At 36.0% G+C, this 13077-nt stretch overlaps 1 protein-coding gene across 1 annotated transcript in view; it reads left to right on the forward strand.

Moving 5' to 3' along the window:
- The window catches only part of RYR3 (ryanodine receptor 3), a 247414-nt gene that overhangs the window by 141624 nt on the left and 92713 nt on the right, over positions 1–13077 (forward strand). The window contains exons 41-44 of the mRNA XM_075754124.1: positions 4324–4456; positions 4968–5071; positions 8112–8247; positions 12663–12843. Coding sequence (XP_075610239.1) covers positions 4324–4456; positions 4968–5071; positions 8112–8247; positions 12663–12843 — 554 coding nt within the window. The remainder of the gene's footprint in view (positions 1–4323; positions 4457–4967; positions 5072–8111; positions 8248–12662; positions 12844–13077) is intronic.

Genomic DNA, 13077 nt, shown 5'->3' on the forward strand with positions numbered 1-13077 from the left:
GTGTTTGAATTTAAGCATTCAAAGTTTTGAATTGAGCAATAATTTTCTCGCAGTGTTTTATTTTTCCATTTCTTAGTGTTATACTTGAATATATATATATGTTTTGGTTCAAAGGCAGAGTGGCACAAATTTTGAGAAGCCTAACTGGATATTTAGGTTACTGAACAAAGTCAGAAGTGAAATGGGCTTCTTTCTTCTCTTTGCTTATGCCTGATGTTTTTATGCTATTGCCTCCCTCCCCGAAAGAGGGGTATCCTCTGCTCCCAGTACTGCTTATCTTGTTTTCTTTTTCCTGGCCACACACTATCCTTACATATTTGGAGCAATTTTCAGCACATTTTACTACCTTGTGCTTATCATGTCTCTGGCAATTTTTCTTTACTTGAATGCCTTCTGCGTGCAGCTACACCTCTCTTTGGTGACATAGCTCATATACTTCTGGAAAATACTTTTACATTGTGTCTATATTTGTTATACCGTCGCAGCGTTACAAACTATTCACATAGTGGTTTTAGTTATTTTGTTTTAATATGATCACATCTAAGTTCAAGGTAAGCTATAATTAATTATACAGTGATTAATACTTTGCTAATTTATAGGTGTCACAGCCCTCTGTTTTTGCTACAACCTGTACATAAACAAAAGAAACAAAAAAAAAACCCCAAACAACCAACAACAACCCCACAACCTTCTAATTTTATCAGAAATGTTTTTATATGAAATTTTAGTAACACAGATCTACACAAATACTTTACAGGAGTTACCATGGTATCCTTCAAAGGGAATGCAGACCTAGAAATTACTTGGTAACCTGGTGTTGCAGTATTTAATGTGTCTGGCCACCCAAACTGTCCTATTTTATGTCTCTGTCTTTCTGAAACACATGAGGAGAGTTAGGTACCTCAGAAGGAATACAAAACATCACCTACTGAATGGGAACTGGCATAAGAGTAGAAATCTTATGAACTATGGACAAGAAATAGGGTGTATTTGGAATTTGATCTATTCCAAACTCTGGTGCCTCATTTTCTCCTTAAGGGTGGAAACTTCCAGATACTCATGATTCAGAACCCATAATTTTTTATGGAGTCAAATGGATATAGTCATGTTATGAAATAACACAGCAAGATTTATTAACAAAGTGTTTTGCACACCGTTAGCACAGGTTTTAGATATTGCAGTGGGGAGGTTTCACAGAACAATCCATTGGGCTGGGAACTGTACAGGCAGAGAAGTGTTGCTTCTCAGTTCCAAGCATGAAGTTTCCTGCATGGGAACTGCAACCTTGCAGGGAGAGAAAGTATTGCTTTTAAAATTATTATCATCTGCTGTCTGTTGATCTTCCACTGGCATGCTTCTAACCTGGCAGGGAAGTCTCACTTGAAAGGTTGTCGACCCTTGGTAGAACCAGTAGGCTGTAATCTGGAAAAGGTACACGTTTGTGCATGCTGCAGATATTTCACTCTGCCAGGTAGTGTATTCTTCTGAATAAAAAGGAGCAGGGCCAGAAACAGTGAGCATGCCTTGATCAGCTAAGGTTTTGTATACTCATTTGAAATTCTGTGTGGGTTTGTCCAGTGAGTCACTTCTGTAGAGTTCAAGTATAGTGGTGGCATCAGGCACCAGAACACTGCTTTTCCTGCCTTCAAGCAAGTTCCTCATGGCTGGATTGTTAGTATGTTCCCTTTTGTTTTCTCTTTCCAGCTTCATGGACATTTCTTTCTGTTCATTGTTATAGCTTCAAGAGATGGATTGAACAACCATGCAATGTAGTCTCTGGTTTAGGGACTGGGCATTTTCCTACGTCGTGGCAGCAGATGGTTTAAGCTAGATCTCCAGCTTCTTAGATGAGTGATTTTATCATGAGGCTGTATTGAGACATGTAGTGACAGTGTTATAGTCACACTTCTCTGAAGGAATGGTGAGAAGGTAAAAACTTGTCAGTTCAAACTGAAGAAAATTTATGCTTCTTTCCAGCTGTGCTATTAATAAATGAGTGAGAAACAGATGAGGAGATCTGTGGAATATGGTGTGGCTGAAGGTATCTCAGTACCTTAGAAGTATTTTGCTAATACTGGCTACCAAAACCCTGGAAAGATACTTCATTGGTGAAATTTATATCCCAGAAAATACTTGGGCAAGCTTTCAACATTTCCATCACAGTTAGGTTTTTAGTGTGCATCTTAATGCCTAAAATAGTTATTTAAGTGTCTATGTCTTTAGATGTTATAATTTTGGAATGCTAATGTCATGTTGGCTTCTGGTGTTGGTTGTTCATTCATTTTCAGAGAATCCTGAGCAATGCACTTTTTGGCTGTCAGGATTGAATTGTTTTACTACAAAATTATTTCTTACTGATTGAAAGTTTTAGAATTCCATATTCATATGTATTCCTGTCAATAACGATGTCGTGGTTTTGCCTCAGCTGGCAGCTAAGCACCACACAGCCACTCGCTCACCCTGCCCCCCCTCCCCCCCCTCCAGTGGCATGAGGAGAATGAAAACAAAAATTCCTGGATTGAGATAAAGATAGTTTAATGGGATAACAAAGGAAGAGAATAATAGTAGTAGTAGTAGTAATAACAACAACAACAACAATACTAATAGTGATGGACAAATGCAATTTGCAATTGCTTACCATATGCAGAAGAAAAATAAAACAACTTGATGCCCAGTCCATTTCTGAGCAGCGATCTCACCTCCCAGCTAGCTTCCCCAGTTATATAGGGAGCGTGACGCTCTATGGTAGGGAATCTCCCTTTCGCTGCCCTGGGTCAGCTGTCCTGGCTGTGCTCTCCCAGCTTCTTGGGCACCCAGCAGGGCGTGGGAAGCTGAAAAGTCCTTGACTTAATGTAGACACTACAACTACCTAGCAACAACTAAATACATCAGTGTGTTATCGACATTATTCTCATCCTAAATCCAAACCACAAGACTATACTGGCTACTAAAGTTAATTTTCTTTCTATCTATCTATCTCAGCCGAAACCAGGACAAATGAGAAATTTCTAAAATGACAATTTTTAACAGTATTGCTGTTACTGTAATTTTCTAAAGTTATGTCACACATTCTGTTAAAATAGCTATAAATTTGGGGGGTGGAATCTTTGTTGAATGTTTTCATGAATCATTAATTTTCATCTACCCTACATTTAAAAAACAAATCATCATATATAATGCTGCTTGTACATAATAGCTCCTTCTTGACTGGAATAGGCCAACAAACCACATATATTAGCAAAAAAGCTGTGCTGAAGTAAAACTACAGTTCATCAAGTCTCTGGAAGTTAGGAAGTGCACCTGATGTCTTGAAAAGATAATACATATCATATAGCTTTTAATTACATAATAAATTTTTTTGCAAGATTGTTGTGTCATTAAATGAAAAGGTTGCACTTCTCGGAATGAATTAGACTTATGTTGCTAAGGCAACATTTAAAAAAGAATTCTTATTGGTTTTGATGGTCATGAATTTTCTCATTAATTTTGTGAGTATCCTTAGGACATAGAACTGCAACTGAACTTGACACTTTTTAAAAACTGCTATATAATGGTAAATTTAATAAATCAGATAGGAAAACCTTTAAACAAGCATCAAATATCTGTCCCATGATTTTTGATCTTGTTCTTTCAGCTCCTTTCAGTAAAATGTGAGAATGGCATAGCTTGTTCATCTCAGAAGATGTTATGACTAATTGCAACTTGTGAAACATTATTTCATGAGTGCTACAGATGAAATTATTTTATTTTCAGAGGAGAAATCCTTGCACATAAAGTGCAGCAAGTAAAGCGTTGGGATTTTTTTGTTTTAAAAGCATTGGATAGCTAATGCAATTTAATGTTTTGTTTCATCTTATCATTGAACAACATAGGGGTCTTCTAGAAATGTTTTATATGAAGACTGTATATTCGTATTGTAATATGGGAGAAGAAACTAAAGTTCTTGAATATTCTTTATTCTGCTAAGACCTAATGTTGGGGTTGAGCTTGTGATCATAATGCTATTAAGATAGAGTTTTTGTATGACTGCATTTGTTCGTCTGCAAATTGCTCTGATGAGAATTATTTCTCTGGTTTCTGCCCTTACATGTCCTCTGTAGTCCTCTGCAAAAAGATTTTTCAATATTTTAAACTTCATGAATTGCCTCATGAATACAAAATTTAAAAGGAAACGCAGGTCCTTTCTTAAGTTAGAAGCAAAACTGTCAGCTGCTTATCACCTTGGTAACTTCACTGTACTTTCCTTGTTAGGAGCGCAGGAAGAGGAATTGGAACAGATTGGTAATTAACATATTTCACTGCTTTATCAACTTTCTTCTCCAGCAGATCGTTTTTCCTAAGATGGTGGCAAGCTGTTGTCGATTCCTGTGCTACTTCTGTCGAATTAGTCGTCAAAACCAGAAGGCCATGTTTGAGCATCTTAGTTACTTACTGGAAAACAGCAGTGTTGGACTGGGTACGTCATGTAGCTCTAACAGCTAAAAGCAAGACCAGGAGGAACTGCGATATCACAAGACTAGTATCTAATTTGCATAGCAAGTTGAAGCATGTGATGAAACCTCTGTGAAGCTTAAACCACTTTGTGGTTTCACCTCTAACTGTTTTTTTTGGGTTTTTTCCCCATTTACTTTCATCCTTATGTTTCTGTGAATTGTATTAGAAACAGAATAGTCTAAATCCATGCTTTTAAATATTTTGAAAAATTCAGGATTAAATCCATACAGTTTGGCATTTTTTTTCCATTCAATATAGTTGTGATTGGAAACCTAAGAAACAAAAATACCCAGAATTTGTTTTAACATAATTCAAAACAGTTAACCATGTTCTTAATTGAAAAACAGCCGTAGAACGTACTATTAATATATTTATGTTCTAGATTCCAGTGTGATTGCTGCCCTCTGCTGCATGACTGTGATTACTGCAAATTTAATTTAATTTATTTATTGTGTATTAACTTTCTTCTGCAGCATTTCCTTCAATGAGAGGTTCAACACCACTAGATGTTGCAGCAGCCTCTGTAATGGACAATAATGAGCTTGCACTAGCATTGGAGGAGCCAGATCTCGATAAGGTAAGTGAGCACTCTGACCTGTTTACCTATTTATTAAAGGACGTACTTGTGCTAGAAGGGAAAAGGGCAAGTTTGACCATAGTAATTTTTGGATATATCTCCTCAGAAATACTTTCTCTAGATATGTGCTGTCTCAAGGTAAGATTGATTGACTGGTATTTTCCCTGATTGTGTTGGGTTTGTGTGACAAGGTTTCGGTAGCAGGGGGGGTGGGGCTATCCAAAACATATCCCCACACTAACTACTATGAAGAAAATCAATCCTCTCAGCTGAAACCAGGACACTGATTTTGCTTTAAGCTCAGTGGGAATCACAGCAAAAGAGAATTTTTTTCTGTCTTCTGCATCCTTTCACTATTGTTACCAGGTAGAAAGGATGACAAGAAAAAAAAGCATGAAATAGGAGAAAAACATATCAAGAAACACTGTTTGGGGAGGAGCAAATTTGAGAATTAAGAGGATAATATGAAGAAAGGAAGCAGGTCTTTTGGCTTGAGTAAATCATAGAGATTGATGGCATGGAAGTTCTTTGTATATCCAGGAAGGAAAACAGATCAAGAGTTGGAAGATGGATGCACAGTCAGCAGAAGAGGAAAGCAGAGAAAGGAAGTGATATGTGCTGGCACAGCATTGGGGAATGGAAAACAGAAGGCAGGGTTTAATATAAATGGAGGAGACAGTTAAGCACCTAAATGATAGGTTAGCACAGGGAAAGCCGCTGTGCAGTATGGGAGAATCCTGTGATGGGAGTAGAACAGTTCATAAGGGTGTTTGTGATCAGCATATGCTGTGGGAGAGGAAAAGTTGGGAAATGGAAATAACTGAATATATAATGGGGGATAGCTAGAAGAAGACAGAAACAAGAATACGAACGGGAAGAGTGTGAGAGCGCACAGGAATATATTAATTAGATAAAGGTAGCGTTTAGAACAATTATCAATTTTGTATCACCTGCAAAATTGCTGAGACTCTGTCCTGTCATTAATAAAGATATTAAACAGTATTGGCCCCAGTATCAACCCTTGGGATACACCCTTAGTGACTGGAATGCCACCAGTGACTGAGTGACTGTCTATTTTCATGAAAAGTACTGTAGGGCAAGTCACCTAAACTGAATTTCACTGTTGACCATTAACTGTGTGTTCCTGATTTATTGATTGCTTACCTTGGAATACTTGGCACCATACAAGTGCCAAATGTTCAAACAGTAACAGATATCAGCTGCTACGTACACCGTATTTTATGCTGTAAGCTCAGGGTGTATGTGTTTCAGGCTGGGCTTCCCAAATTCATCAGTCATTTTAGCTGTGAGAATGGTAATGCATTGGCTGGAATATATTAACTTTGGCAAGTCAATAACTTGTGCAGTATGTGTAGATGTTATTCAGTAAATAAATCTATATACTGAATAACAAGAAAAAACAAATACTGTATAGCTATCAGTTCGATGAATGTGGCATACATACCCTACTCAGAGAATGATACAGCGTTTCTGTGTGACTAAAGTTTTCACCATAATGCCTGTGTTCAGAGAAAATAAATTACACTTAAGCAACTTAACTTTTGAAGTTTTGCCATTGCAAATTTGATCTCTTTTTAACTGCAAATGTGTGAATGTGTGGAAGGTAGAGGATTCAGCAAGAAAAGTATCCCGTGGCCTGATGGCATACTGTAGTGAACTGAATAGATTAAAATTAAGGGGTTTGGTGGTAGCATTATAAAATCTGAAAAGAAATGGAGAAGAGATCTATTCTACTGGTTTTCTCACATTCTATATGAGCTGCATCTCTAGACTCCTACAAGTGTGTATTCACTAATATCTTCTGAATGGATACTAGAAAACTATCGAGTCCTGTTGGGAATCGCATGTTTTTTCCAGCAAGTGCACCAAGTAACTTCCATTCTGCATACTGTCATAAGCAAATTTTTCACATCAGCCCATTTTTCCTCTGTTGCAGCCCTTTGGAGGCAACTTGTATACTGTATCAGCAGAAGTATAATTTGTCCTGAATTCATAACTAGTTTCTGTCTTAGGGCATTAGATAATGACTAAATATGATATCATGCATGGTGGAATTGCTATAGGGTGCTTGAGCAGAATAGCATATGTCCCTTTTCCAAATAGAAAAACCTGTCTCCCTTTTGCCACCCATTTTTGGCTGCCTTCCATTGTAAGAAATGATAACGTGCATCTCTTTTTACAGGTTCATGAAAGTTTCTTGATGTTTGTTACATATTTCAAAATATATTTAAGTACTATAATCATGTTCATATGTTGTCCTTTATGTGTTTAAAATAAAAACAAAAATGATATGTTTGTGTGGTTATCTGCAAATTTCCTTTTAAATGATTGAGAAATAATTCTGTACATGTTTCAGAAATTTAGTTTACTATAATTAATGATATTTGTCATCATTTCTCAAAGATTTCTCTTCGTTAAAGATATTCCTCTTGATAAGAAATGCTGTGTTAGGAATTTAAATATTACCAAAAATTTTAATCTTTCTGGTTATCTGGAGTCTTAAAACTATTCACTGATATTTATCAGTCTTCTGAAAAATGTAATTGTTTGCATATCTATTAAGATTGGAATTACAGTAAATAAACTTTTGATGAAACATTTATTTTGTTGTTGTAACAAATTAGCCATTTATGGTTATTGATGTGATTTTTAAAATTGTTAAATAGTATTTTCACTTTTCTTTATGTACTGTAAAAAAAAAAATCTGAATTTCACAATATTTTATTCTACTTTTCACATTCCACACTTGTTCATGTTGTTGTATTGTTGTGTCGTCATATAATTAGATAACTTCAGAAATAAAGAGTATTTGACTTTTTTCATCATCATCAAAAGCAAGACTAAGATTTAGAAGCTAAGACTGATGCAATAATGAGCTATGTTGATAGTTTAGTAGGTGAAATGCCTACTATATAAAAGCACTGTTATTAAAAAAAATTACTAAGTTCATTTTGTTTCATACTTATTTTTAGAAATTTATTTCTAAACACATGAATAAATGATTGCTTCTGTATTGTAGGTTGTAACCTACTTGGCGGGTTGTGGCCTGCAGAGTTGTCCGGTATTGCTGGCTAAAGGATATCCAGACATTGGATGGAATCCAATAGAGGGTGAACGTTACCTGTCGTTCTTAAGATTTGCAGTTTTTGTTAACAGTAAGTGTAATTTCTTGGCATCCAAATTCCATCATCAGGTTTCCTTAAAACTACTTTTCTAACCATAAAAATGTGTTAATGCATGAAGAAAGGTTAATGCATACTGTTCTCATTAGAAATACAAGATTATTAGTATACGCTGCTACCTGTTAAGGTAGCAAATGATGTTTAGGAATTCTTTCAGTAAGTAAACTGTGGTATTTACATATACCACATATGCTGGTTATAAACATAACCAGTAAGCACTTACTTTAGACCTTTCATGGCCACTATACCACTGGGAATTTAAAGGTTTGTAATTAAGGCATTTTGCATTACAAAAAACAAATTTCCAATAGGTCACATTTACATAGTTCTGAGGGAACATTTTGTAAAACACCCTGACCGGATACCTTAAATTTGATATGTTAAAAAAAGAAAAAAATCTTCTCCTTTGATAACTATCTTATACTTGTTTCTATGAGCAATTTCCTTCTGAAATTTATGAAACAAATATGCTAAAATCAAATTTAGATTATCTGAATGTCATCAAAAAAAAGGCATCCTCCAGTTCATGTGGATTTTTTTTTCATCCAACCAGTAATTTAGATTAGACATTAGATGAGATCAAAAGATTTGTCTGTTCGCCACCTATCTGGTCTGCCAAGATGGAAAGTGTTTTAGAGGACAGCTAGGGACAGCCAGAAGGGAAATAATTTTAGATAGTCTAATTTTTAGATTTTGTCTATTCTATTCACATACTGTTGGTCTGAAATTAGTAAAAAAATACCTGAAACAGAGACACTAAATGTATTTACTGTTCAGTTCAGTAAACATACCTGACACTCATTTGTTGATAAGCCTGTAGCTATCAAGCGAGCTGCTAAACTAACTTGACAAACTCCTGTGATATAAGAATTGTAGAAGTAGTCGTCACTGAGGTTAAAAAAGTGTGTGGGTTTTGTTGTTGATTTTATAAATAAGTATTAACAGTACTCTGTATAATTAGATGAAGATAATTTCGATCTTACTTGCAATAGTTTATTTAGTATGAAGACTAACTTTGCTGGATGGACTGCTAGCTAGTAGAATTAATTTTTAATTTCAAGTGTTTCAGCTGCTTCTTTCTGAATAAAACAGTTATGATTGGGGTTTCAAACCTTCTTATTATGGTAGTTTTGGAGTTGGCACTTTAGAAAATCAGATTACTAATTTCTCTGTGTCCTATGCTTGAGAGAACAATTACAAATATAGCTTAATAAAATATTGGGGTTGTTGAGATAAAAGTAACATACACACACACTTATAAACAAATGAACAAATTTTTATTCTAGCCAATGAATCTTTGGAATAAGCAAAACTTCTTTCTTCAAGCAAAATTCTTCATTAACTTGGCCTGTGAGGTAAATTAGAGCAGACTGCAAGATATTAAAGCTATTTTCAGCAGTTTGGTATCCCATCAGAAGGGATATGGAAAAGAAATATATACAGAAAAGGTCAGAATAAGATTCTAGTGGCAAATGCATGTACAAGAAATTATAAATTGAAAATATAGACTAATTAATTCTTGATAAACTTTTATTGACTTCCATAGAGCAATGTTAAAGGTTAATTTGACCTCTGGGCTTAAAGCAAGTTTCATTCCTGCACATTCTAAATTAAAACTATCTGCAAGTGGTTTTTGCTGATACCCACTTGCTTTTACTCTAAATTGCACTCCTCACAAAGCTATCACTAGTGTGTTGAAAACTGCCTGAATTAAGATAAATTTTTAATATCTAGATCTAAATTGTATTGGAAACGAGCGTCTGAAAACAATATTGGTAGTGCTTTTATTAAACTAAATATTAATTACATTTTATAATTTTATTTCTATTTGCTATTTTATTCTGCAATATGGATTCAAACAGCCCCCTACAGTTTTTAAGGGGGCTTTGTATTTGCCTCCTCAAAAGATACATGAAACTTGCAAGAATTCAGGATCATCTGGTAACTGTAGATGAATGTACATGTTTCGATGATCATTTGTATGTCTAGAGAGGTATGTAGTGAATTTTTTTTATGTTAGATTTTACTTAATTCATTATTTTTAAAATCTTCACTTAGAAGGTTTTAACCAAATGGAACTAAAATTGTTGACTTTAAGATTTAAAATCCTGCCTTTGCCCTGCAGTATGACAATAAGATGAATGAAAAGGAGAAGGAAAGAAAGAGAAAGAAAGAAAAAGAAAGAAAGAAAGAATCTATGCAAAGTCAGTAGTTGGGGCATAGAATCATAGAATCATGTAGGTTGGAAAAGACCTTTAAGATCATCAAGTCCAACTATTAACCTAACACTGCCAAGTCCACCACTAAGCCATGTTCCGAAGCACCACATCTACGTGTGACTCAACCACTTCCCTGGGCAGCCTGTTCCAGTGCTTGACAACCCTTTTGGTGAAGATATTTTTCCTAATATCCAATCTAAACCTCCCCTGGTGCAACTTGATGCTGTTTTATCTCATCCTATGTTCCATATCAAGATCGTACTGGAGTTTTAAGTGGGAAAAATACAAGATTGAAATATGTAAAGTGTTCAGCTGCTCCTCCTAGAGCCAGTCAGTCCCAGTTATCTCACCTACCGTTGCCTTCCGTTGACTCTGACTTCCCAGTAGCATCACTGCTGCTCTCAGCAAAACCACACTTTCTAATCCTACTTTTCGTGGCTGCTAAAGCTGAAAAATTCAGTTTAATATAAACTTGCTATTTGTGGTTTTGTACTGGTTTAGTATTCTAGCTTGCATGATCCAAGCCACCGACATCACAAGTTCAGTGACTGAACTGTTTCTTTTCCTGTAATTTGTTTTCTTCCTACATGCCCCATTAATTTCATCTCTTCCTACAGATTATCAGTATTCTTATAAGGTAGCCACTGTGAATTTCTAAACAGTTGCATTTAACCATTAGCTGAGATTCTGACCCAATTATTATTCCTATCATGCCACTGACTGCAGTCCAAAAAGCAGTTAGTTACATACAAAGAGTTCATTTATATGAAGGTTCCTTTTCCTGATGACTTTTATTCAGCAAGCATCTAGATCACAACCTATCTACCTGTACTGAATTTATACAATAATTAAACCCACTTTTTTCCCTTTTCAAATATACATATATTTTTCCACACAAAGCTGTTATAAATTGAGTTGTTTCAGGCAAGCCATGATCTTTAAAACTGATTTGAATGTGATTTTTGTATATAGAAAAACTAAATATTCAATTTCAGGCTTTAAATAGCAAGCAGCAGATTTAACAAATATTAAAATATGCAGTAGAAAGAATCAGGAGATTTTATTCTATATATATTTAACCTAAAATACAATTTGTTATTCTTTGGTCGTACTGAGATTAAACTCTGAGATGAGTTTTCCACTGATGAAGTACTATGGGCATCATGTTAAACAGCATTCCTTGCTTCAGGTGCCCCATTAAAAATCAAATAACTCTCATGCTCTGTACTAGATCTGGCTGGGATGGAATTAACTTTCTTCATAGCAACCCATAAAGTGCTGTGCTTTTCGTTTAAGGCTACAACAGTATTGATAACATATCAATGTTTTGACTGTTGCTGAGCAGTGCTTGTGCAGCATGAAGGCTTTCTCATTTTTTCCCCACACAGCCCCTTTCCCTTCTTCCCCAGCCCCAGTGAGTAGGTTGAGGGTGGGCAAGAGATTGGGAGGGGACACAGCTGGGACAGCTGACCCCAACTGACTAAAGGGATATTCCATACCATGATGTGTTCAGCAGTAAAAGCTCAGGGAAAGGGGGAGGAAGAAGGGGACATTTTGTGGTTATGGTGCTTGTCTTCCCAAACAACCATTACATGTGTTGATGCCCTGCTTTCTAGGAGCATCTGCCTGGGAAGCAGTGAATGAATTTGTCCTTTTGCTTTGCTTGCATGCATAGCTTTTGCTTTCTCTACTAGGCAGTTGTTATCTCAATCCATGGGCTGTCACACCTTCCTTCTGTTTTCTCCCTGTCCTGCAGAAGAGGGGACAGAGCAGGAGGTCGAAGTGTGTATGTGTGTGGCGGTTGGCTGGAGTTGGCTGGAGTCAAAACTTCCTTCCTCCTCTTCCCAATAGCAGACTTCTTGGGACTATTAGCCTTTGTACCAGATGATAGAGTAATTTTTGCCATAAAAAGCAAATTAACCAAGATTTCTAGATTGAGTGTAGTAAAGCCTTTGCAAGGCAAGTCTACACTGTTACTTTTAAACCTTGGTTTATTTTTGATAAAACACATCCAACGCTGCCAACTTGATGCATTTTTGTTTTCAAAAAGAAGGATGAGGATTTGATTTATATTTTATAAAATTTAGGGTAAATTTTCTTGTCGTCTGACTCAAGGATACCTTTCAGGAGAAAGTATGTATAGTTCTAAGATCTCTTTTTGGTCCTCAGGTGAAAGTGTTGAGGAAAACGCAAGCGTTGTTGTCAAGCTCCTTATTCGACGGCCAGAGTGCTTTGGACCAGACCTTAGGGGAGAGGGAGGAAATGGTTTGCTGGCAGCTATGCAAGAAGCTATCAGGATCTCAGAGAATCCTACTCGTGACCTTCCCTCCCAGGCATATAAAAGAGAAGGGTAAGTAAATGTGAATGCTTATTTGGCAAATGATGATTTAATAGCTGGTTTAATCATGCTTGCAATATGTGGATAATAGGTCCTGGTGTGTAAAGCATTATACAGGCATAGAGCATTAGAGATTCACACCCACAAGCAATTGTCGTATGGAATTCATAAAGCATGAGCTAGATAAAAGTCAAGTAAGAGTTACAGAACAGAAGAAGCCTGAAGGACAAAATAAAGAAGGCTGCT

The sequence above is a fragment of the Balearica regulorum genome, chromosome 5 (assembly GCF_011004875.1).
Source record: "Balearica regulorum gibbericeps isolate bBalReg1 chromosome 5, bBalReg1.pri, whole genome shotgun sequence".
Classification (NCBI taxonomy): Eukaryota; Metazoa; Chordata; class Aves; order Gruiformes; family Gruidae; genus Balearica; species Balearica regulorum.